This window comes from Balaenoptera physalus (genome assembly GCF_965194825.1).
Source record: "Balaenoptera physalus genome assembly, chromosome: X".
Classification (NCBI taxonomy): domain Eukaryota; kingdom Metazoa; phylum Chordata; class Mammalia; order Artiodactyla; family Balaenopteridae; genus Balaenoptera; species Balaenoptera physalus.
Genome location: NC_138903.1, coordinates 10279145 through 10306236, shown reverse-complemented (window position 1 = coordinate 10306236; position 27092 = coordinate 10279145). Strand labels below are relative to the sequence as shown.

The 27092-nt window shown below is 41.4% G+C and overlaps 1 protein-coding gene across 3 annotated transcripts in view; it reads right to left on the bottom strand.

The window, feature by feature from the left end:
- FRMPD4 (FERM and PDZ domain containing 4) overlaps positions 1 to 19997 on the bottom strand; it is a 530997-nt gene extending 511000 nt beyond the window's left edge. For 2 of the 3 annotated variants that reach the window (XM_082446916.1, XM_082446919.1), the window contains exon 1: positions 19762 to 19997. In XM_082446916.1, coding sequence (XP_082303042.1) covers positions 19762 to 19802 — 41 coding nt within the window. In that variant the 5' untranslated portion in view covers positions 19803 to 19997. The remainder of the gene's footprint in view (positions 1 to 19761) is intronic. The other variant, XM_082446917.1, reaches the window with a different exon arrangement.
- Positions 19998 to 27092: the final 7095 nt, after the last annotated feature.

Genomic DNA, 27092 nt, shown 5'->3' with positions numbered 1-27092 from the left:
CTGTGGTGGCCCAGGGCAACTGTCAAGGGGAACTGTAGCAGTCCCTAGGTCAAGATTTCTCTCACTCCTGGGATGAGGACAAAGTACTGAGAAGACAGAGAGCTCTCAGTTAAGTATGAAGGGGTGAGAACAGTGAGAATGCTCTTGGAATTTCAGAAGCGACTCTGTGGCAGAGACTGGCCAAGCTGATCACCAAACCTGTTTCTCCTCTTCATGATACCCATGACGCTACGATTCCCAGTGTCTCATGTAGTTAGATCAGCCTCAGAACGTGTTCTGACCTACAGATGAGATCAGAGGGGTTGCGTGTGCCTTCTTGTCTGCTCCGTCTTCCTTTCAAAATCAGCCTGCTTTATGCACACGAGCATGATGTCTTGGAAGCTGCATATTGAAGATCACACTGGAGATGACAGATCCGCAGATGGAAGGAATTTAGGTCCCTATATCACCACTTGTGTAATAGGGAAGAACAAATCTGACTCCATATAAGATCTGTTTCTTTTACTTTAACCTTTATATTCTGTTGCTTTGAGTTAAGAACGTTGCCTATAGCCTGAAATATACAAAATAGCCCATTCTCAAGGCTCTGACCTTAAAGGGTATAACACTTTTCCATTCCTATGGAGATGAAATGTTGCAGAGCGAAGAATAACATTTGTCTTGGAGATTTACAGGAACATCGTGACCTGACCTACGTGGACAGCGGCAAGAACAAAGGATTCCAGCACCAAGAAGTTTGCTACATCCGACCACGCGCCTCCCTCAGATGGCCTTTAAAACGCTTTGCTGAAACCCTTCAGGGAGGTGGGGGCTTTGAGGGCAAGAGCCACCCGTCTCCTTGCATGGCCCTGCAATAAACCTTTCTCTGCTCCAGACTCCGACGTTTCGGTTCGCTTGGCCTCACTGTGCGTTGCGCACAGGAACTTGCGTTCGGTAACACTTGGAGGAGACCTTATGAGAGCAAGACATAAAGGACTGTGGTATTAGAGACATCACACAATTTGGAGTTATTTTGTCACAGTAGCTTTACCTTAACGTATTAAATCCAGATAGGCTGGCCAACCTGTCCTGCTCCAGCTTAAATGTTATAGGGTTAATGCAGGAGCACTTTCTGGGGTGTTTAAGAAGTGTGTGCCTTGGATGGACAACAAAGTCCCACTGTAGAGCACAGGGAACTATATTCAATGTGCTGGGATAAACCATAATGGAAAAGAATAAAAAAAAGAAGGTATATATATGTGTAACTGAGTCACTTTGCTTTACAGCAGAAATTAACACAACATTGTAAATCAACTATACCTCAATTTAAAAAAATAAATTAAAAAAAAAGAAGTCGTGCCTTTTCTACGCAACAGCTTCTCTGCTGCTTAGGGGTTAGATAATGGTGAATAAGACCCTCTCTCCTTTCAAGGAATTTACAGTCTAGCAAGAGGAGAGAGAAACATGAGTGACCATAAAAGAGAGTTACAGAGGCAGCAATTCTACTCCAAGCAATATACACAACAGAAATCTGTCCATCAGATCATCCTAAGAAGGCACAAGAATGATCAGGACAGCTCTGATCAATGTAAAAACTGGAAATTCCCCAAACAGCCATCAACAGCAGAATGGATAAATCAATCGGGGGTCTTCATGTAATGGAGTACTCTACAGCAAGGATACAGCAGACCACCACTGCACACGAACGGCCAGACACATTCATATGATACCATTTATACTACGTTCAAAGACAGGCCAAATGAACTGGTGCTGACAGAGGTCAGGATAGTGACTAACTTCAGGAAAAGGATGCAAAGAGGGTCACTGGACTTCAAGCCATACCCTAGTTCTTGAACTGCGTGGTTGTTACATGGGTGTATTCAGTTTGTGAACATTCACTGAGTATACACACTTATGATTTAATTGTACACGACTATTATGCTTCAATAAACAGTTAACAAAATCACAAGTGTTACTGATGTCAGGACAGCAGTGTGGAGAACGTACCTCAGAGACTCGAAGATTCAGTGTGTCCACAGAGTGAACTGCACTCATTTAGGCAAGTGAGAAACAAAGATTTTTTTCTAGTGGGATGTTTACAACTATTGGGAACCTCTACGTACTTCCTCATCTTGCAGCCCAGTCCGATAACCTCCGATTCAAACAGCAAATCTTTTTTTATTTACTACCTAAGTACACCCTCAAGCCTTAGGCATCCTCAGGAGTCACATTTACACAGATACTAAAAAGAGTACAAGCAGAATTACGGGGGAAATGGATTTCTCCGCTAATGAGAACATCAATTTTTTTTCAATAAATCTCTCCCTATTTACCCTCCGTCCTTTTCTCCCTCCCCCTCCTCATTTTTGCCCTCTCACTCTCTATCTACACATGTGAGCACATGCACATACATATGTACATACACATAGGGGAGAATCTACAATATTCTAATGCAGTCACACCTCTTGACTCACTGTGGGGTTCAACAGGCTCAGGCCACTCCCATTGCAAAAGAAGATCCTTTGCCCATCAGGTCCTGTTGTGGAATCAATGCATGGCCATCTCCAGGGCTCACCATTTCTGTGTTGGTTGATGTGTATTACTTAGAGCCCTGTCAGGACAGAAACCATCTTAGACTAGATTAAGGAAAAACAAAATATTGGCTTGTATAAGTAAACCCACCAAGGTATACTAGCCCCTGGCATGGCCGGATTCAGAGCTCAGATGCCACCAGAGTCCTTTCTCCCAGCCTCTCACTAGATGCTGACTCAGGCTCTCGGCCAGAGGTCCCCTGGGACTGGCACATATGGCTACAGGGAGCTCTGGGATTACATTCTTAAAGGTTGTCACCATCGAGGAACAAAGCCCTTCCTTGCCAGCTCAATTCAAAATATGGTGGGCGAGAGCTCTCACTGGCTCAGCCTGGGTCTCAAGGGCTGACAATCAGCAGCTGTGCCTGGATATTATGGTTGGCGTGGGGAAAGAGAAGTTCCCAAAGGAAGAGAAGTGATGTTCCAAGAAGAGGGAAGAGTCCCAGGAGGGGAAAAATCACACATCCACAGCCCTAGTATTTTTCAAACATGGACTGCAACTTATTTGGGGGAGGGGTCATGAAACTAATCAGTGGGCTGCAATCAGCAGAATTCAAAAACGAAAAAGGATAAAATAGAACAGAAACAGACTGTACCCAACTCAATATTACTTAGTGAAACTTTTGTTTTAATTACGTGTATGTGTGTGTGGTATATGTGTGTACTAGGTAACAATGGAAAACAAATTTCTTACTGTGGGTTTTGGTTTAAAAAAATCAGAGTAGTACAATACTCTAGGCAATCATCAAACATCAGATCTGTTTAACATGTATGCATGTACACCTACCTACTCATGGGAATACTTAGTGTATATTTCATACTTATCCCCATGTCTTCATTTAATGTGATTACGGCTATAGATAATACAAAAAAAGTTTAGCTGAGACGTTCTTATTATGAACTATTACACCTTATCCAATCAATGAGAAATTAGCAATAAGAAATGCACAATTGTAAAATTCTTTTTAATGACACCCAAACAAAAGTGCCTAATAAATTAATTGGCTTTATCATAAACACCAAGAAAAATTACTTTCAATTTACTTAATTGTTTATAATTATCTTTACAAACTTACTTTCAATCACACTATTAATACATTCTTGTTGGAAATAATGTGTTCATTACAGAACAGCATGAAAGAAAAGACCTTTTCAGTTTGTGTCAACTCGAATCCTGTCGTATAAGGAACACAGGGAAGCACACACCCCACTCACGGAAAACTCCGGCCCTGTGAGCTGCCCCGCATGAGGGCAACCACTGTCATCGGCCGATGAGTCAGTGGGTAATGACTAGGTATTCATGGAACCATCCCTTTCTGGAGATTAATTTAGCAAATCCTCTCTGTTCTCCAGAGCTGGCCTAACCAACAGTCATTTCCTCTCCTTCTTTCCTCCCAGAGTCTCAGTTTTGCAGAGGCATCAGATGGCTCTGTGCTGGGCTGGGGGTGGGATGGGGGTAGTGGGAGCTGATGTCCTCTCCCACACTAGAAACTGACTCTTAATTCAGAGAAGCCACTGCTATTTTGAGTGAGACAACTCTTCATTATACAGAACTGTTTTGCTCATGTTAGGATGTTTGGTAGCCCTGGTCCCTTCCTGCTATATGCCCATAGGACCCCTGCCCCCAACACTATAAACAGCTGGAACCCTCATGGCCATTGCCCAACAGCTGCCCCCCGGTTGAGAACCACTGGTTAGAGAACCAGGGGTCAGCAAACTTTCTCTATAAAGGGCCAGTTGTTAAATATTTTAAGCTTTGTGGGCCATATGGTTTCTATTGCAACTACTCAACTCAGTCACTGTAGTACAAAAGCAGCCATAAATTATACGTAAATGAATGGGTATGGCTGTGTTCTAATAAAATTTTATTTACATAAACAGGTAGCAGACTGTATTTGGTCCACAGATAATAGTTTGCCAATGTCTGCCAGTCTAAACCAGCCATGGTGATTCCCTTCACCAGGAAGATTTAAGAAAGACATGAGACACCATGATAATTCTGGACAATGCAAGATCAAGGGACTCTGCTATGAGGTTTTGGGGAAAGTTTTCCACACTCTCAAATAAGGGAGGCATGGAAGAAACATATCCTGCTCCCTTCTCACCTTTGGCCTTTTTTGTGTGAAGATATGATAGCTGGAGCTATTGCAGTCACTTTGCAACCACAAGAGGTACAGTCTATATGCTGAGATGGCACATGAGAAAAACAACAAAACCCAGAGCCCTGGAATCCAGTTGACAAACCCTAAAATGGCCCTACCTCTGAATTTCTTATGTGAGAGAATAAATTGTCCTCTCCTTTAAGCTATGTTACTTGTGTTTTCTATTGCTTGCTGATGACAGCATCTTAACGAATACACTTTGAATTTGATCATAAAGCAGTAAGGGTCATATATTTCTACTGGAATATGAGTATAGTGTCCACATTGACACTTGTTAGCTACCTCCAAAATTCAAGTGTTTATTCTGGAAACAGTAGCCTTGTTGCTGTTCTCCAAGAGCAGCTCCGAATAAAACAGAAAATACTGGAGAAGAACTACATGTTGATTGCTTCCTCAACTTCTTTTCCTTTCTTTTTCCATGCTACTAGAACCCTAATTCTGAGCATTAGGATCTCTGGGAAGGTGAGCCAGAAATGAACGTCTCATTGCCCTTTGCTAGATGTGGCCATGTGATCCATTCTAGTCAAGGAGACTCTAAGGGAAGATCCTCAGCTTCTGCAAAAGATGTTCCTCCATTATTTAAAAAAAAAAAAAAAAAAAAGCCACACACGGAAAATGCTCACAGTACTCCAGCCACGCCGTGTTTCCTGACTCTGAAGCCAGTCATATGATGATGTGATGCCTGGAGCTGTGGCAACCACTTTACACCATAAGGTAATAAGCACAAAGCTGGTGAAGCACAGAGAAGGACAGAGCTTGAGTCAATGGAGCCCGATCCAGGAACCACCTTCCTCTAGGAATATATTGTTTAAGCCAGAGTTAACCAAGCTTTCCTTTACTTGTAGCTAAAATATCCTAACCAATAAACTCATAATAAGAAAGCATTAAAAGGATGACATTTTTTAACCTTAAAACATAGAAGCTATTTAGGTTATACATGAAGTACTAAATATAGGTGTCCCTAAATAAGCTACCCATGGTGTAGTGGAGTTTTGATGTCCACCTCCTAGGAAATAGACATGGTAGGATAACCCTGTAGGGCTGGCCCAGGGGAGCCACGTCCTCTTCTGTTTCTTCTTCCTCTAAGCAAGCCTACTTTTCCAGTGTGGTTTCTACACTTCCCTTCAAAGCATCCACCCATCATAGCAAAGCAACCAGTGGACAAAGGGGAAAGAGTTTATCACCCTTTTGCTTTGAATCCTTTACTACGTAGCATGTAGGGGTTATTACATCTTCTTTGTGGGAAAGAAAGCAAGCACGGCAGGAGGATATAAACATTTACAACACAATTCCTATTCAAGTTGTTTAAAATCTATTTGGGAAGAGAAAATACTGTTCACAGTAGGAACATTTATACAGAGAATCATCTGTAAGTGCAAAGTGATATTATCTAATTTCTCCTTTATGCAGAATTTCCAAAAAAGCCCAGAAAGATAAAAATATTTATATATCTAAATCTGTATCTACATATTCATTTGTGATTGTCTTTCCATCAAGAGCTACTTTTAATGATATTTGATGACATAGGACAGGAGTCAGCAAACTTCCTATAGAGGGGCACCTGTTTTCGGCTTTGGGAGTCATCTGGTCTCTGCAGCAATGACTCAACTCTCCCACCATATCGAGAAAGCAGCCATAGACAACACATAATGGGCGTGGCTGTGTGCCAATAAAACTTTATTTATGGACACAAATTTGAATTTCATATAATTTTCACGTGTCATGAAATATTATTCTTCTTTTGATTTGGGGAACCATTTAAAAATGTAAAAACCATTTTTAGCTTTATACAAACACAGGCTTCAGGGGTTGGACTTGGCCCATAGGCTGCAGTATGCCAACCCCTGATCCCTGACCTAGGACACAGGAAAAATTTAAAATGACTTCTAGGTCAGCATTAAACCTGAGTTATGCCCAGTATAGTTTTATGCATGTATCTTCTTGTGTTCAGATGATCTTTTAAAAATGTTAACACATATACCTATAATGGCCAGACTCTGATTAAACACGTCACTATATTCCAGAGAAATGGAAGTTTATGGAGTTATACACATGACCACATCAGTACCAGAGTGACATAAACGAAAGGAGTAAACAGTAGAGACGGACCAGGCACTTTATTGCCGCCTACGCGTGTTTCATCAACTTAGTTAAACAGCACTCTATTCTTCAGCCTGTCAACATGATCTCAACCGGAAAGCCAAATTATGAACTAATGGCATCATAATCAAATTACAGTCCTAATGGAAACATCCATCAATATATCCCCAGAACGTGGTTCTCCAAAAACACCAAGTTGTCCTCTTTGGTGAACAGAAGATAGTCAGAGGATACAATTTTTAGGATTGCTGTCAAAATGTAATAATATTTAAGGTTAAAAAACTTATACGTATTCTTTGTTGGGTGGTGGGAACCAAAAGAAAAATATTTTTTCTGTTTACATTCCTATCAAAGAAAAACCTATCTAGATATTAAAAACTGAAGGAATTTTGCTTCAGAGTACTCAATTCTATACAAAAAGCAAGAGATCATTTTTATAATGATATGATTTTTCCAGTTTTATCTTAATTTGCTAACAAAAATTACAATTAAAATTTTATATATCTGAAATTTCTATTACACCTTGTTGATATATATCCTTAATATAGTAAACCATCTCTTATGCTTCATTCATCGTAGAGAAAACTAATTATAGGTTAAAACTGTCTGAGTCAGCAATTTAACTTTTCATCCAGGGCAGATTTTTCAACATTTTATCACATTTTGGGAGATCATATTTACCTAATTTTTGTTCTTTTGTCTCAGTAAACTTTCTTCCCCCCCCAGCTCCCCCAATCTAATAACACTTTTATTAGTTTCTTATGTATCCCTTCAGTATTTTTTAATGTAAATACAACTGTACTGTTGTGTAATTTTCTATGTTCACTTAATAAATACATCCTGGAGATGGTTCTATACAACTGCATAGAGTGTTCCCTTGTTCTTTATTTTTTATAGCTGCATAGTGTTTCACGCTATCTTAATCTATGTTCTTATAGATGCATTTCTTAGAATTTGCTTATTCTATGGTAAAATTATGGAAGTTTAGAAATAAATTAAATTTAGAGGGAATATCACGTAATTTCCCCATTTTACAAATGTGAAGAAACAGAGATCTGACTTGCTGGAAATCTACTGAAGTTCCTACCACCATTAATCAAGCCTTCCATCCCCAAATGCCTCAAATTTTCTCATTAGGTTAACTTCTATGACAAATGCTGCTTGTCAACTTTAATACCTTTGAGGAACCAGAATGTCCACAATTTTAGCATAAAATTTAAATATCATTTTAATGGCATCTCAAATTACCTTGTGACTTTTATGAGTTTTGAAATACTCAGTATGCTATTATTAATGTCATAAAAAGTATGTTCATGAAATCCAAAGACTTCACTGTAAAGATATTCATTACATTGTTATCCAAAGCAAAACACTGGAAAGGATCTAAATTTTAATTAAATAGGAAGTCATTCAGTAAACTGTGGTATATATAGCTGTTTATTTCATATTTATTAAAAAATTTTAATGATATAAGAATATAATATTTTTAAAAATTTAAGTATAGAATTGTGTATACAGGATACTAACTATGTAAAATAGATGGAAAAGTTAAAGAAAACAGAGGGACAACAGTGATTATATCTGGCTGGTGTAATTTCAAATATTTATATATATATATATTTTTTTCCTTTATATATTCTATATTCTCAAACACTTTTTACAATAAAGTTACCTTCTACAATCAGAAAAATCATGTTAAAATCCTACTGATATTATTTGGACTCTTGGATTTATGTAGGTATCCTATCACTTTTTTGAAATTCAAATTTGTTAATAATATAATCCTAGGGCTCAAAAATCAAAAGAAAATAAAAATATAATGTGTGGATGGTGACATGGGAACCCACCCGTGTCTCCTATCTACCCGGTCCCTCTCACCCATAATCCCCTGTAGCCCTACTTTACAGAGTTAAATACTGTTCTTAGTTTTTTGTGTATCCTTCTGGTCATTCTTATGCAAACACAGTAAATATATACATTAAATTCCCCTGCCTTTTTATACAGCTTTGTACTTTACTATTTTGACGTAACAATAAATATATGAGAGATCTTTGGATGTCACTGCATATAGAGCAGGTCCTGTTCTTTTTCCCCACAGCCACACTGCATTTCATGTTAATTTTTCAGCCAAGTTCTCATCATTCAGTGTGATATTTGAAAAGAGCAATATAAAAACTAACCCTAGGTCAAATATGTGCACTTTAACAAGACAATGCCTTTCCTTCAGTATAGTGACGATTCCACTTGCTAGTTCTTTATTTCCTTTTCCAAATACACTGTATTCAAGATACCCTGATCATATTTTGTTTTTTTTTTTTAACTGAAGTATAGTTGATTTACAATGTCCTGTTAGTTTCAGGTATACAGCACAGTGATTCAGTTATATATATATATATATATTCTTTTTCAGATTCTTTTCCCTTATAGGTTATTACAAAATATCGAATATAGTTCCCTGTGCTATACGGTAGGTACAGTAGGTCTTTGTCATGGGTTCTTTACTATCACATTTAAGTACCTAAAACTCTCATGATCAAATCTTTAAGTATGTTACAAACATTATGTACAATTCTTTCCTAGCAGTAGAGAAACAATGTGTATAATTGGACAAGACTAGGATATTCAGGACTAGAAGAAAGGGAAAGAAAACAAATGTGAGACTGTTGAGGATCCAGGCTCAGATGGAGGGCTGGGTCCCAACCTGCAGGGTTAGGCAGTGGTTCTCTGCCAAGTGTCCAACAGGCACAATAAATGAACACTGACATCAGATCCTAAAAATCAGGAGCAGTCCGATCTGCTGAATGAAGTACAGAAGCAGGCATATCTGTGATAATCAATACTTGACTTCATGTGGAATACAGCATGCTTTCACTCTGATTCATTCATAATTCACCAAATACCTTCTCAATATCTACTCTGAACCAAGAAGTTTAATAAAAGCCCCCTTTAGGGGGCTTGCCCTCAAAGAGCTCATAAAAGAGATACAGTGGCAAACTGGACTCAATTGTAATATCATATGTACCAGTCAACTACTGCCATGATAATGCTGCATAACAAACCTCCCCAAAACTCAGTGCCATCCAATAATAAGTACCTGTTTTCAGGATCACAGGTTTGCAGGATGATGCTGTTCCATGAATCTAGCTTCTGGAACCAGCAGGCCAACCCAGGCAGTTCTTCATACAGTAATGTTATAAGCAAAAAAGAAATGCACACTGCCTCTTAAGGCCTTCTACCCAAGCTGATGCTCTGACTCCTGCCTGTGTTCTATTGGCCAAAGCAAGTCACAAGCCCAACAGCAATGGGTCAGGGAAGGACACTCCACCTCTAACAGGAGGAACTGTAATGTCACATAGAAAAGGCTTGAATTCAGGGAAGGTTTAAGAATTGGGAACAAAAGTGCAATCTACCAAATAGTGAATAAACACTATGATAAAGTTAGGGCACGTGATGCCTAGCAGAGACTGGGTACACAGCTAGACTAAATTTCCTAGCCACTCTCACTTTTAGATATGCCCAGGGTTCCGGTTAATGAAGTGTGGGTAGAATGATGTACTTCAATTCCAGGCATGGCCCTTCAAAACCTCCCATCCAGTCTTCTCCCATTTCTCTCCCCTCATCTGTCAGCTGGACCGTGGTGGGCAGGGCAACCTTGAATCGCACACTGAAGAGGAGAGAGCCTCCATCTTCCGGGTGCTCTGAGTGTGTGCAGCAGAGCTCCCTCAGTCCATCAGGAAGCCCTATTAGGGGCTCCAAGTGAGCAAGAAATAAGCCACTTATTCTCAAATTGAGGGGTTAATCTGCTAAAGCAGTTAGATTATTTTAACTACCAAAGATGCTAATCAAGCCATTTAACCCAGGATTGGGGAGTTGGAAAGGCTACATGGAACAAGCATAGATTACAAACTGAAAGAGAAAAGACAAATGGTCGTTTTCTAGGTGAAAAGGGGGCAAGGTAAAGATTGTTCCAGACAAAATGAAGAGTATATTTAAAGGCTCAGAGGTGTGACACCCTTTAGGACTCCTAAAAAAGTTCAATATAGTTAGAGGTAGGGTGTGTGTGTGTGTGTGTGTGTGTGCACCTGTGTGTTTGGGGGTTGAATAGGAAGTTAAGTAAGGCTAGGGAGAAATGACAAATTTCCAAAAATAAGACACCCAAAGGAAACAAAGGAAACAGGGGCCAACCCCAAAAGGGCGGAGATAAAGACTGTGGATTTTCCCCTAGGGGCATTAAGGAGCAAGGAGACAGACAGAGAGGATCAGATTTGCACTTTAGAAAGTTTCTAAATTCACCTCCAAGTCGTATAGTAAGTGCTAACAACAGGTAAAGACCCCAGAGCGGGCTGGCAGGGCTGGGTGGGTGCGGAGTGTCTCCCCAGGCACAACTCCCTTTCCCCCTCCTAGCAAAGCAGGCAGACACCCAGGGTACTGCTCTAGCCCCAAAGGGGAACTTGAGTCCTGGGCAGAGAGCTCAAGGAAGAACAGTAAAATGCTCCTGTCAAGGGCAGAGAGCAAATATTGTAGGTCTTGTAAGCCACGTGGTCTCTGTCATTACCATTCAACTCTGCCAAAAGCAGCCACAGACAACACGGAAGCAAATGAGCATGGCTGTGTTCCAATAAAACCTTATTTACAAAAACTGGCAGGAAATGAGTAAATGAAAATAGAAGTAAACATATCAGGTTGACCAGAGCGTGCCAAGCTGTGCCCTAGGCCACAGAGGGAGGCAATGCCCTGAGCCATAATGCAGGTGGGCATGGGAGGGGCTTGCGACCAAACGAATCCCAGACTTCACCCTCTGTGTCCCTGAGACTGCCCCTGCCCCGGCCTTGACACTAAGATTGGTGATGGGACTGTGATTTTCGTAAGAGACAAGCACTCTGCACTCCAGTTAGAGGGCCGTTGTCAAATCGCCATGGTTAGATGTATGAGCCAGTGTAGAACAGTCTAGAGTTGGCCAGATGGCTTCATGCTCTCCACTACAGCAATCTTCCACCAGTTAAATAATCGTGCCAGTTAAATATATAAATACACTCCTTCCTACGTTCGGTGGGTGAATTTTAACATTAATTTGAAAAACTCTGGACTTTTGTGTTCTTTAAGGCTCATCTTTGTGAGATAATTATCATGTCCTTATTTTCAGTTAAGCAAATCTCACACAATGTTTGAAACATATGAAAACAACCAAAATAAACATTAAAACCCTATAGCAAATTGGAATTGTAGGGAAATTGCTTTTCCTTTGCTTTTCCTTTTCAAACTTGAGATACATTTCTTTCATAAAAATGACAGTATTTTCCTATCATTCAAAAAGGACTTCCTAAAATAAAAACTTACTGACACCTATAAAAACTCATTGTAGCGTAATACTAATTTTCCTTGTTGAGCTTATAGCAGTAAAACACAGAGTTCTTAGAAGTCCAAGTTGATGACTTTTAAACCATTAATCATAGAAAAAAAAAAAACTGCTTCAAATGTCAAAACAAAAATAGTGTATTCTGTGAGACGTAGTCTAAGAGCAGGCCATTTATTTTTAGCTTGCACACTCCTTTCCACTCCTGAGTTTCCGATCCTCATCACTGTTCAGCTCAACAAATTACGATAATTCATTTGTAATAAGCATTAGAATGGGTTGTACATGACTTTACTCACTTATTACTTAGTATAGGGTATTCACTGTATGCCAGATTCTGTAACCACACTTGAAAATGCATTTCTAAAACAAAAGCGCAGGAGGAAACCCTCTCATCTCTTTGCCAGGAAAAAATGGGAATGTTAACTTTGTTATCTAAAACTAAGGCTTAGGTTTCTTCAAGATACTTTTCACAGCTTAAGTACATAATGACCTACATTGTTCAGAAGCAAGGTTGCATACTTTTGATATGTCTTTGCTATAAAGAACTAAAGGCATATAAGTGATATCATACGATATTTGTCTTTCTCTTTCTGACTTGCTTAGCTCAGTATGATAATCTCTAGGTCCATCCATGTAGGTGCAAATGGCATTATTTCAGGAGGGAGGGCCGGGGAGGGATGGATTGGGAGTTTGGGACTGGCCAATGCAAAGTATTATATATAGAGTGGATAAACAACAAGGTCCTACTGTAGAGCACAGGGAACTATATTCAATATCCTGTAATAAACCATAATGGAATAGAAAAAAATTTGAAAATTAAAAAAAAAAGAACTAAAGGCAGTCTAGCTTTTCATTACAATGCTCTCAATCAAATCATAAGAAAGTCGGGTTAAACTCAACTGCAAATTAATACAGCCTACCTCAAGTCCTCTGTCTACAGCTAAATCCACTTATCTAGTTTTCTTTCCATGTGGAAAAAGATTAATGAAAGTCCTCAACCATGAGGAGCAGGTGGCTCAAGTGTACTGTAAGGAAATACCAGGCCTTCTCCTGGGGACTTATCAGTTCTCCGCACACGTTGGTTGAGGCTATACAAGTACTGTTGCCCATTCTTTTTCCGTCTATGTTAAACTAGAAGTTGAAAGGCTTATGGAAGGCAAGTATCACTCTAACAAGTATCTCTCCAGCCCAAAGACAGTGGGCCAACTTAGTGATCAAAGAATAAGCATACAAAATTGTCCCGAGTGCAACGAATACCACTAGGGCAATTATGTGCACTTCTGATGCTGTGTCCCTACAGTTAAGTTAGTAATTTGAGATCAGAAGTTTCAATAAAGATAAGGGCTACATTAACTGTGAGTGTACACTGGTGAGTGCACGTATTGAATATGCTAAATGTAATAAGTGTTGACAAAGTTTCTCTCCTTAAAACAAACTCTAGCCAGGCTCCTCTGAGCTCTCCCTCAACTAGGCCTCAACCTTGGCCTTTAAAGACCTGGACAAACAGTAACTTAGTTTCTTACAGCTCAAGGCTACATCCCTACAATGACTCCAACTCCACTGAAAGTGCCTGTTGGAGAAAATTCAAGGCTGCAAAAGAAGTGACTATTCCAGCCCACACCTGAAGATGGGGCCCCTGTCTCCCAGCCTCTGTGGGAGGGCAGGAGCCTAACTTTGATAACAGCCAGTTAACAAAGCTAGATGGGTTTCACATGGACCAGCCCCCTTCTTGCTTTCTGTGATTTTTCACTTCCTTCCCTGTACTGAGCCCCAGCGCTCTCCCTCCCTATTCCCTTATTCTTCCTTTAAAATGCCCAGTCACCTGTGTACAATCGGAAGTTGTGTTCACACCAGCCTCTTTTCCCTATTGTAATAGTATATTACAATAGTATATTAGTATATTACTTAGTATATTACTAAGGTAATAATACTTGCCACTTTAGTATCTGGCTCTGCTGATCTTTGACAGTGTGTATTTGGTTATGCTTCTGCCCACACACACGTGCTGATAATATAAAGAAGAGAAAATAGGAAAAGGCACTGTTTCACCCAGGAGTCAGTAAACTATTTCTGTAAAGGGCCAGATAGTAAATATTTCAGGCTTTGCCAGCCATAAGGTCTCTGGAGCACCTATTCAACTTCGCTGTTGTAGGGAATTCCCTGGCGGTCCAGTGTTTAGGACTCGGCGCTTTCACTGCCGTGACCCGGGTTCAATCGCTTCAATCGCTGGTCGCTGGTCGGGGAACTAAGATCCTACAGGCTGAGCAGCGTGGCCAAAACAAACAAACAAAAAACTGTTGTAGAGCAAATGCAGCCATAGACAACCAGCAAATGCATGAACAGAGATAGCTGTGTTCCAATAAAACTTTATTTATGGACACTGACATTTTAATTCCATATTTTCTTATTTTGATTTTTTGAACTATTTAAAAATTTAAAAGAAATTTTAAAACCATTCCTAGTTCACAGGCTATATGAAAACAGTCAGCAAGCCAGATCTGGCCCACAGGCCATAGTTTGCCAATCCATGGTTTAAGGTATTAATAATTTTATTTCCTTGCTATGACTAGCTTTCAAAGTTCAAGATCATTTGACGGTAAGAGTGGTAGATTTAAGGACTGTATTTCTCAACAAACTAAAAAATGCTCCTGATTTTTCTCATTGAGCCAAATATGAAATTAGTGGTTTTAAGTCCATTCCTTAAAGATAAATTTCTAGTTCACCAATAATGGATATTCTCTCAGAGTTAAACATCCATGCAAACTCCAAATGGAATAATAAAGTAATAAAGTTGAAGTCTGTATGTGTATGTAACTGTTAGAGAGATGCAAATCAAAACAACAATGAGATATCACCTCACACCTGTCAGAATGGCTGTCATCAAAAAGTCTACAAATAACAAATGTTGGCAACGATGTGGAGAAAAGGGAACCCTCATACACTGTTGGTGGGAATGTAAATTGGTGCAGCCACTATGGAAAACACTATGGAGGTTCCTTCAAAAATTAAAAATAGAACTACCATATGATCCAGCAATTCCATTGCTGGATATATATCTGCAAAAAAACCTGATAACACTAACTCAAAAAGATACATGCTCCCCAATGTTCATAGCAGCACTATTTACAGTAGCCAAGATATGGAAGCGACCCAAGTGTCTATCTATCAACAGATGAATGGATAGAGAGAGAAGATGTGGTATACATATACGATGGAATATTACTCAGCCATAAAAAGGAATGAAATTCTGCCATTTGCAGCAAAGTTCATGGACCTAGAGAATATTATGCTAAGTCAGACATAGAAAGACAAACACTGTAGGATATCATTTATATGTGGAATCTAAGAAAATAAAACAAATGAATGTATAAAGCAGAACAGAAAGAGACCCACAGATACAGAAAACAAACTAGTGGTTACCAGTGGAGAGAGGGAAGGGGGGGGCAAGATAGGTATAGGGGATTAAGAGAGACAAACTACTATGTATAAAATAGATAGGCAACAAAGATATATTGTATAGCACAGGGAGTTATAGCCATTATCTTGTAATAACTTTTAATGGAGTATAATCTGTAAAAACACTGAAACACTATGCTGTACACCTGAAACTAATATAACATTGTAAATCAACTATACTTCAGTAATAGAAGGAGAAAGAGAGAGAGAGAACGAACAAGTGGAAAGTTCATAAGCAGAAAGTGAGAATTTCCAGGTCATGCTTTTAAAGTACAAGTAAGTTTCACTTCATCTGACAATCTATATCAAATTCTGATAGCAAGAAGGTAAATTCACTTGCCCCAAAGAGAGAGAGATGCCTGAAATGGTACATAGCCTGAACGAGACATCTTCCCCAGTACAGCTAACGACTAGACTTTCACAGCTGCAAACTAGCAACCCCCGGGAAAGTAGAGTTAAATATTCCTAAAACAGGAATCTAGTTCTGTTATGAAACTGTTCATCATTTCACCTCATGACAGCCACGAAAATCAGCAGAACTCAGAAAGGACTCAGACGATGAGCAAGTAGAATTTTTAATAAAATTCAAATCCAGAGTCTTTGGGAGTTTTTCGTTGCTAGCCTCCAGAGTCAATATTATCAGCAACATTAATGCAATTACTTGGGTAAAAAGGGAGATGGGAAAAATCTGACCTTTGCATTGCTTCTTTAACTTCCCTTTTTCCCTAGGAAATATTTAATTCTGAATAAGGTAAAGGTAAAAAAAGTTTAGTAGTCTCTAAAAAGGTTTTACATAAAATCTGAGGAAACTATAAATATATATATATATATATATATATATTTATTCTTCCTCAAATGTATACTTGGAACAAAATTAGCACACTGTATTATTTGTCACTGCTATATACCACAAAACCCATGTAACTGTTAAGACAATGTAAAATAAAGCAGCCCCCAAATTTACCTAATACTACAAGAAATAATCTTCACATTAATAACTGGGACCAAATCATTATCTCAAAGTGTGCCATTTTGCTTAAAGAAAAGAAATCTTCATTTTTTCAATCCATGAACGCACTGCTCAGTTTAATAACACCCCTATGAGTTTTGGGTCTCAAATTACTTCCCTCAGGCAAAGGGGGCATAATCATATGTTTTTCTACTGAACTGCATTCTTCTATAAACATTTCAAAGGGTGCATCTGCTTTACAGATGAAACAGTCGATACAAAGAACAGTAACAATAAAAATATATGCCTATTTTGTAATGCTCTCATCTACAAGGATGGAAAATGATATATAACTGTTACCAAGGAAACAGTGAAGTAAAATTGCATGTATCAAGCAGTTTAATAACCAGAAAATTAGAAGAACAAGGAAAAAAACATCTCCAGATAGAACCATGACACATTGTGCCACCCACAATGGATGCAATCAAGGGTCACAACTCAAAAAGATGATGTAAAGGGTCCCAACTTGCCAGCTATTCCAATGCTTGGCAGTCTTTTTTTTTTTTTTTTTCTTTTTTTAAATGATGGTTATAAGATGTAACTGGATTCTTGAGGGGCAATTTGAATTCCGACTTTTCACATGATTAAAAGAGCATAGATTCTGGTAACAAGTGGTTAAATGTAGGTACTTTGAAAAGTCAAAACATGCTGTTTATTTATTCCAGTGTGGATTAATATTCTCTTGGAATTCTCTGTAATTACCACTTTCTTTACTCACCGGTGGGACAGTTAGCAAATATCAGACAGCAAATGCTTTCTGAATTAACATTTAGAAACTCAAGTTCAACTCGCTTAGGAACCAAAGGCAAGGCTAAGGCCTGGGATAACCATGTGTGTTCACCTCTAAACCAGGAGAATTTTAAGCACTCAAGTAACCACGCTGATCAAAGCTAAATCCTTTAGGAAGATTATCCATTCTGAAATCAGGAAAATCCTGCAGTGTTAGCACTTTTATACTTCACCTTTGAGAAAAGAACTTGATTTCTGTAAAGGTGTTTAAAACACACACACAAGACTTTATTCCTTCAAGAGCAGAAACAAGCAGCTGCAAACATGTGTTTCTGCACGCTGATGACCCTCCAAAGGTATTTCTGTTTCAGCTTGGGGACAATCGTTGAGCTCACACTGAGAAACAAGAAGAATTCTTAAGGAAGGGAGATTTCTTAATCGGCACATAAGCTCAGAACATGTGCAGCTTCTCTCTTTAGAATAAACACTCTATTTGGATCACGTTAAGGATAGAAAGTGAAATTCACACTCATTTACTAAATTTTAACCTCTCTTTAAAATAAGATACTAATCCCTCACAGCCTGGCTTGGGTTTGCAACAACTCAGATTTGTGAATATCATGAGGGCATCCTAGAATTGAGTGAAAGAGTATAAAACGTCTTTTCACCGATACACAGCACTGTCTTCCCCCAAGCTCCAAAGTTTAAGGACGAAATCTAGGCTCTAGATGTTTTGTTAATCTTAACGTTTTTAGCATTTGAGGCAACCGACCTCTATCTTGGTTACTTTGAACTATACTATCGTTTGAACCTCTCTTTCCCTTGGGCAAGCTCTCTGTCCGTCGGCAACTGCTAAACTATTGCTCACAGCCGTTTCCCATCCATGGTTCATGATTTGACAGCTGTTTATAATCCAGCCATAGGCAGCAGTGTGCAGGAAGTTAATAGAATAGAGGTGTGAAGCCACGGCCCTCAATGATACAGACGTGAAATCAAACAATTTGCCACACTACAATCATCCACCGCCCAACTTACTAGTCTTCTGATATGCAGGGCAATACCTCTTGGTGGGTGGACATACTTACCCATCAACTGTATACCTCACGTCTACCAAGACTAAGTTACACTGGGGCCCTCTCCCTGGGAAATCTGCTTGTAACGTTAAGACCCACCCACGTGAGTAGAGAAGAAAGGTGGAGATGGGCAAGAAGAACAAATAAAGACCTGTGGATGTTGGAGAGAGGCCCATCTGAATGGCAACATCCAAAATGAATGTTTCTGAAATGGCCCAAACGTAATTTAGCAAAGTCAACATACATTTCTGACTTGGGCTATCTGACGCTACTCACTCTTGCCTCATGCAATCAACACGTCCCACCCTAACGCTAATTATTCTCGCACGATTGCAAGCAAGTCTAAAGTGTGCCCTGAAGACCTCTGCTGTCTCCCTCCTAAGGTCGAGGTAGTAACTGCTGTCAAGAGCTCGGGAAGAAGAAAGCCAGTGCTTCCAGAAACTTGGTCAGAGAAGGTGGGGCATGTCTTCTAAGACTTCTCACACCGGGCTCTTGCCACTGAATGCCACACTGCAAGAAGCACGGACCTACTTCCTGGGGTTGCTGAAGTCTTTGGAAGCTAAGCAGGGCAGGAGACCTAGGAGGAATGCTCTGACCAGGTAATACCTAGGCACCCAAAGAGTGGAAATGTTCCTCCTTTATCAGCACTGCCCGAGAAATCTGCCTGAATTGATGATTTTTCTTCCGTTTCAACAACATGGCCACTTGGAAGCAAATGTCTAAATCTCTCCAGGCTTAGAACTACATAGTCACCCAAAGAAAGGCTAAAGGTCTTTCTCTTCTGTCTCCATGACTTCAGCATCTAGGTCACTGCTGGGAACACCTGACAGGTCACCTGGGTCAACCTCCAAGCTGACTTTTTAGGGGTGTGGAGGTCCAATTTAGGGGTGGGGGGCAGGGGGTCGCTTTTGGTCACTGCCGCTTGGAAAGCAGGAGCCCAAGCTCTAAGCACTTCGGGCTTTCCCTAGCAGGAGCGATTACAACCATCTTCTCTTAGCCCTGAATTATACATGTGACCCCAAGCGCCACTGGGGCTTTTCCTAAGGGAAAACAAACTCGTGAATACTGCTCTGTGCGTGAGGGCGTGTGTATCTGTGTGTGTGGTCTACAGCCGTGGCTACACAAGCCCCACCAGCCAGTGAGAGAGAAGTTGAACGCGGCAGCCCCTGGCCACCTCGCTTCAGTCCTAGCTTAAGCCCAGCTGCTCTCTCCGGCTTTGGCTTCTCCCCGAGGCTCCCGAAAAATAAAGCACCAAGTTGCCCGCGGCGGGGGCCCCTGGGTGCACGTGAACCGGCGCGGCCCCTACCTCGAGAGCTTTGCAATCTTCACAAAGCTGAAGACATCCATGCAGGCAGCCGGGGACCCCGAGCGCGGCGGCTCCGTCGCCCCTTGTCACGCCAGCAGCAGCGGCAGCCTCGGCAGCCGCATGGCCGGCCGGGACCTCAGCGCGCCCCGGGGCTCGAGTGGCGGCGACAGCGGGTGGCGGCGGCGGCCCCGGAGAGCCCGCACCTGGAGGCGGCGGCTGCTACCCCCCTCCGGCCGCGGGCTGCGCGTGCATCCCCGGACAGGACCATTGATGGGCGCCGGTGTCGGGAAAACTCAATGGAGAGGGGGCCGGGCCGGGGGCGAGGGGCGGGGTCGGGGAGCGCGGCCCCGGGACCGCCGGGCACCCGGGGAAGGCGAGGCCCGGACGCGGGGCGCTGCTCCCGCTCCCCGCGTGCCGAAGAGCGCAGACTGAGCCGAGAGGCGGCGGGCGAGCCCGGCACACGCGCGCGCACCCCTCCCGGCACTGCAGCTGCCTCCCTGCCTCCTTCCCCGAGCCGAGTCCCTTCTCCTCTCCCCACCCCCAACCCGCGGGGGCGGGGGGGGCTCTCCTGTCACCCGCTGCGTGTGCCTCCGGATCCGAAAGATCTGATCTAACCGTCTCGGACACACCGGGGCCGTGAACGCTGCCCCCTCCCTCCCCAAACCTAGCGAGAGCCGGGCCACCGCAGATTGCCCAATGCCTCGGCGTGTTCCATAAACAAAACTAGCGATCGGGAAGGAGCAGGGATGGTCGAGGCAGGATCTTTATTGAAGGGGAAGGGGAGGGGGACGCCCAGCGCGGCGGGCTGGATTTGGAGAGCGCACAGTTCCCACTGCTTCCCCCGAACCTCTGGAGCGAGACGTGACAGCTGGGTTGGCTGGGAAGGTGTGTCTTTGGACAGCAGCACCAGGAGGGAGTCGGAGAAATAAGAAAATAAGAACCGGAGGCATTGGGGGGGTGGGGGGAGGGCATAACACACAGCTGCTTCTCACTAGACGGGCATGAGGGTCCCAGGAGCCAGCGGCGCGGAGACTAATAGGAATGGGTTCCGAATCTAAAGGAAGAGGAAGAGACGAGAACGGGGGTCTGGCAGGCAGAGCAGCCGCTTTCTCAAATTGAGCGGTGGGTGAAGATGGAAAAAACCTTACTCAAAAGACAAAAACCAAAACACAAAAATATAAACACATACCTTAGGCAGAGTAAACTCCAAGTTGCAGCCATTTAGAACTCCTAGCCTTCTCTTTTACATAATTATCTGGGATAATCACCCCTCTTCATTAACTCAGTTTTATCTCCCGGGAGGTTCTGGCTTCCTCGGGCCCCTTTTTCTTGTCTTTCTCTTGGAGACTCAAGGCCTCTTCTCCAAAATCCTTTAAAATTTCTCCCCAGACTATATGAAGGTCAGATGTCTGCACAAAGTGTGTTCTCCCACCCAGAAGCGTTCACCTGATGGGAGGGCCACCGCAAAGAAAAGATGCCACCCCCGAAATGTTGGAGGATCTGGCCAGCCCGCTTCTAGCTCTCCAAGGGGATTAGAGAAAACGAAATAGGTTTAAAGTTCCCAGACTTCTGCTCCTATCCTGGTCTGTTGCTGTATTTAAAGTCTTCAGTATTCAAGCCTAGTACTTCCAGTTTTTTTTTTTTAAAGGCATTTCTTTCAAAAATTAAACATAAAATCAGTAGCAATCTGAAAAATCTAAACGACTTGAAACTCAGGCACAAAATTCCATTATTTTAAAAATAAATAGAATCAATTTTCCTTTAGCTTCTTATAGATAGACTGGTTTAATTTCATGAACGGGGTACTACTCATGATCAGAGGAGGCAAGAAGGACCTTGGCTTTTGAACCCCCTATTGTTTGTGTAAAATAATTATAGTTTGGATCTGCACTGTGCTTGAGAATTTTGAAAGCGCTTTTGCATCTGAGTCTCATAGCAACCTTGTCATATAAGTAAGGCAGCATATTTAAAAAAGAGAAATCTTTTATTTTTACGCCACAATCTATTCTCAATGTACTACCGATGAGTTTTAAACGTGGGTCAGATAAGGTTAGTTGTCTGATCTGAACTCTGCAACAGCTCTCCATTGTCCTTGGAGCTAAAGCTGCACTCCTCCAATGCCCAGCGAGGCCCTAGATGCCTGGCCCTCGATCTCTCTGACCCCATCTATTACTCCCCACTTCTGCCAGCCCCACCGCCCTTACTAAGCTCCAGCAACACTGGCCTCCTCGCGTTCTTCAAACTCTGCAGGTACCCTCCCACCTCCCACCTTTGGCTCTTCACAGTGGTTGTCCCCTCGGCCTGGAATGCTCTTCCCTCAGATATCTGCATGGCCAGCGCCTTCACCCTGTCAAGTCTTTGTACAAACATCACTTCCAAAAAGCCACCTCTGAAGAGCCTCTTTAAAACTGCAAGACCCACCGCACCCTGAGACTCTGAGGCTTCATTAACTGTTTTTTTCCCTTGTTTCCATAGCACTTATCACCCACTAGTATATTATATAATTTATTTTTAGGTCTGTTGCTTCTTGTCTGATTCTTTTGCTGGAATAAAAGCTCCACAAGGGCAGGGATCTTTTTTGGTTTTGGTTTTTGGTGTTTTTTTTTTTCACTGATGGATCCCAAATGCCCAGAACAGTTCCCTGGATGTAGAAGGACCTTAATAGATATTTGTTGAATGAATGAATTTTATGCTCATTAGATGCACAGCCAAAACAATGCTGGCCAAGCATCCCCAGCGGGTACTGCTGCTTCTCTGACCTCACTGCTGATGTTCGTCCATCTCCCACTACTCCTCCATCCCCAGCATCCTTCATCCTCCTTTGGATTGCTAATGATAACAAGGAAGGCCCTCATATTCTCCAGTTAGTTTTCCCCTTCACCCTATCTACCTTTCCCCAAGAGAGTGGCCACCAAAACCTTCCCTCATCTCTGAGTCAACAACTGGCAGCAAAGACCAGCTCTTGATCGGGAAAGGGAAGTAAAGCAATGCCTTGGGAGAATGTGTTTTGAAAAAGTGCTCCATTCTGAGAACAGAACAGTTGGGATGCCCTTTTAAAACAGATAACCCTATTAATCAAGAATTATTCCAGATACCAAATAGCTATTTATTCAACAGTGAAAGTGACAGGAAATAGGCATTGTGTTTACTTGTAGAGAGACAGCCTTCCTTCAAGACATCTGGTCTACCTGGAACAGCTTGTTGTCGGGCTTTCAATCTGTGCTAATTTGCGCGCTACAGTTATGAATGGTGCAGAAGCCAACTCTCCACAGCCTAATTGCCACCAGGGGGAAACAACTGGCTTCTCCAGGTCTTTATCTTCCTCTGGTACGTTAAGTATCTAGAATGTTTTCTAATGGATTGATATATTTTTTAAAGTGAAGAGATTCTCCCCGTCCTCCTTTGTTTTTCATTGACATAAAAATGGAAGAATCTGCTCCTTTGAAACAAGCTAACACAGCCAGTTTATACCTTTAAGCTCTCTTGGCAGAGAGACAAAGATTTGAGTAGCTGGTCTCCAGGCCCTGTTCCCTCTCTGTGCCAGGTGTGTGCAGCAGAGGTTGGGATAGGTTTCTTTGTCTAGCATGAAATGGATCTGCCCAAAACAAAGAAAAACCAATGAGTGGCATTTGAGTACATATGTGACTTTCTGAGGTTTTATTTTCAGCCTGGAGACTCTCTAAGGGCCCTTATAAATCTTGTAGAGATTTACTCATTGGAAGCTGTACTACCCAGCCCTGAGAATCTGTTTAATTTGCTTTACTTGGCTCCAAGTGACATTCGGTCATTTCCGAAAACAAAACACTTTCAAACACTGTTGAATGTATTCACAAATAAGAGACCTAAGGGCATCAGATCCACAGCAAGTCATTTAACTTCTCTGAGACTCAGTTTCCCCACCTGTAAAATGGAAATCATAATGTATTCCTACCTTACCTAGAATGAGCCCTTGAGGTTGAATACCAATTCAGAGTTGAGTACACGTGAATTGAGCCACATGGTTATTAACTCCGAAAGGATTTCCACAACTGTCTTGAGCCTTGGCTGTAAAAGTTTCAGCCCCTAAGATCATTACTTTGAAGGTGAAAACATTTGCTTTGATTGCTTTGATTGATCAGAGGTGGGTGTTTTGCCTAAAAATCAGTCTCATTGCTGCCTGGTCAGTCACCAAAGCCCTAAGCAGTAGTATCTTTTCTGCTCTGAGGGCTTCTCAGGGAAAAGAGGGAGGAATTTCTTCATTACTGTTAAGACCTTATCTCAGGCTAGTGTCAGGAATCTGCTATTGGGCCAGATGTTCCATACAGGATGGCAGCTGAGGATTCTTTTGCTGCAAATTACAGTAGAGAGAGCCCCATGCATTTCTCAGTTGGACTGTAGCATCTTGGCCATATGGTCACAGTCTCGAAAACAGAAGTGAGTAGGTAAAAGGAAGGTATCCACTAATTCAGTAATTATTTAAGGAATTTCTCCCATGAACTAGGCACTGTTCTAGGCACTGGGGAATACAGCAGGCAACAAAACAATTTCCGCTCTCATTGACTTTACATTTTAATAGAGAAGCCAGATGATAAACAGCAAAATAAGAAAATAACATAAGTAAGAAAAATAGCAGATGGTGACGTGCAGAGAATTAAAGTCATTTTGATTGAAAGGGAGTGACTAGATACTAAGATCCAACGGTCAAGGAAGATCTCTCTAAGGAGATGCCCATCAAGAGATGAATGGATAAAGAACATGTAGTATATAAATACAATGGACTACTGCTCAGCCATAAAAAAGGATGAAATAATGCCATTTGCAAGAACATGGATGGACCTCCAGGATATTATGCTTAGTGAAACAAGTCAGACAGAGACACTCTATGTTATTACTTACATGTGGAGTCTAAAAAATAACACAAACAAATGTATATAGCAAAACAGAAACAGACTCACAGATACAGAAAACAAACTAGTGGTTACAAAAACAAACTAGAGGGACAGGGGGAGGGGCAAGATGGGGTATGGGATTAAGAGATAAAAATTACTATGTATAAAATAAATAACAAGGACATATTGTATAGCACAAGGAAATATAGCCATTATTTTGTAGTAACTTTAAATGGAGTATAACCTATGAAAATATTGAATCACTATGTTGTACACCTGAAACTAATATAATATTGTAAATCAACTATACTTCAATAAAAAAAGAAATACCCTACCCTCCAGACTCCTTTCTCCATAGCATTTCACACCACAGGATAATTTAAATTTGTTTTTAATTTCCTATTTCCCCTACCAGAATATGAGCTCCATAAAGGGGAAAGAGGGATCAACAAATATTGTTGATTGAATGAATGGATGATTGATAGAATAAATTACAGTCCATAGAGGTGAAGTGAATTGCTTAGAGTCACACACATAGTTAGTAGCTGAGTGAGGATCAGAACCCAGTGTTCCTTGCACTACATCATCTAATGCCTCTCACATCTGAACTAGCACATAATGGATAGCAGATTGTCAGGGAGAGAAAGGGCAACTAGGAGGAAGAGGGAATGCTTCCGGAAGGTGGTGATACCCAGTCTTAAAAAGTATTGAAATTTAGTTACCCTAAAGGTAGGGATGGGGTACAGAAGGCTTTCATGGTGACAGGCACAGCATAATAAAACAGTCAGGGGCATGGAGGTGTTGTATGTGCAGGAAATGTGGGCAGTTCGGTGTTGCTTGGTTCTACAGTGAGAAGAAGGGAGTAAAGAGAGATGAACCTTGAAAGGCAGGTAGGGGCCAGGTCATGGACTGTACCTTATAGTCAGTGGGCTTCCAATTTTAACCACAAAATGTTTCTATCTAAAAGCAATTATTTCCAAGAATCTCAATGCAGAAAGCAAATAGAGAGTGGGATCTCCTTGTCTGAAGTGGGAACATAGACGCCCCAGCTCAGGTAGCATCCACTTTGCCTTCTTCCACGCCTCCAACTAAGGTGCCTCCATGGGCTCCATATGAACCCAGTTTGAGAACCATGGTTCCAGTGATGGGGAGTTATATAGACTGGCTTGAAGCAGGGTATGATCTGGTCAGACAGATATTTGAAATAGATCCTTTTGGAGGCTTTGGGAAGAAGAATGAACATAAGAAGGCCAGTTCGGAGAATACAGAGGGAGTTTATGGCAGAAGGTGAAGGGATAGAGAATAACTGTGTTGGGGATAAAATCAGCAGGACTATTTATTTGATTATTTGGGGCAGTAGGAAGGGAGGGGTGTCAAGGAACTTTCCCAAGTGTCTAACTTAGATGCCTGGGCCAATGGAAATGCACCTGAGACAGAGATGCCCAAGTAGCAGTTTTGTTGGAAAAGAAGGCGAATTCACTTTGTGATGTGTTGAATTTGAATGGACTATAAAACACCCAGGTGATGTCCATAGGATGTCAGATGTACACGCCTGAACCCAAAGGGCAGTTGTGACAGGTCAATAAGGCACCAAATATGATAAACTTAGTACAAATGTTAAATTCTCCTTCTCCAGGGGATATTGGGTGTAAATAATTGAGCAATGAATGTTCTCAGAGATGGAGTTGGCAGCTAAAAACAAAGGGATTCTTGAGAAATGAGGTTAAAAAACTAATAAGAGAAGTAAAGGAAGGATTGCTTATTTTTATTTTCTTTCTTCTTTCCTTTCTTTCTTCCTTTCTTTATTTTTTACTTTTTACCTTGCACGTCTTAGTATTCTACCGAGGTGGGCAATGGGACTAGAGGTTAAAAGGCAAGACAAGATGGTTTTAAAGTTTATTATTTTGATTAGTATTAAATAAGATGATGAATCATGCTGTACATTTGTAAATTTTCATTTTTCTAAATTCTTTTGTTCTTGATTAGTTCTTGAAATAACCCTGTAAGTTAGACAAGAAAGTTATTACTATCCCATTTGAGTGATGACAAAAGGTAAGACCAGAAAAGCTAAGTGATGACAATAATTTCTACAAAGTATGAGTATTATTATGAGAAACGCTGGTTCCGAGGGGTAAGTCTAGCAACAGAAGGGTAACTTCTGCATAAAGGTTTGTGGAATAAAAGTCTCTCAAGGTCCACCAACATAATTCAATTTTTTCTCTCATATTTGATTACCTTAAAGGAGATTCAAAAATTAAAGATGCCAGGACTCCCGTGGTGGCGCAGTGGTTAAGAATGCACCTGCCAATGCAATGGACACGGGTTTCATCCCTGGCCGGCGAAGATCCCACATGCTGCAGAGCAACTAAGCCCGTGTGCCACAGCTACTGAGCCTGCATTCCAGAGCCCGCGAGCCACAACTACTGAGCCCATGCGCCACAACTACTGAAGCCCATGCGCCTA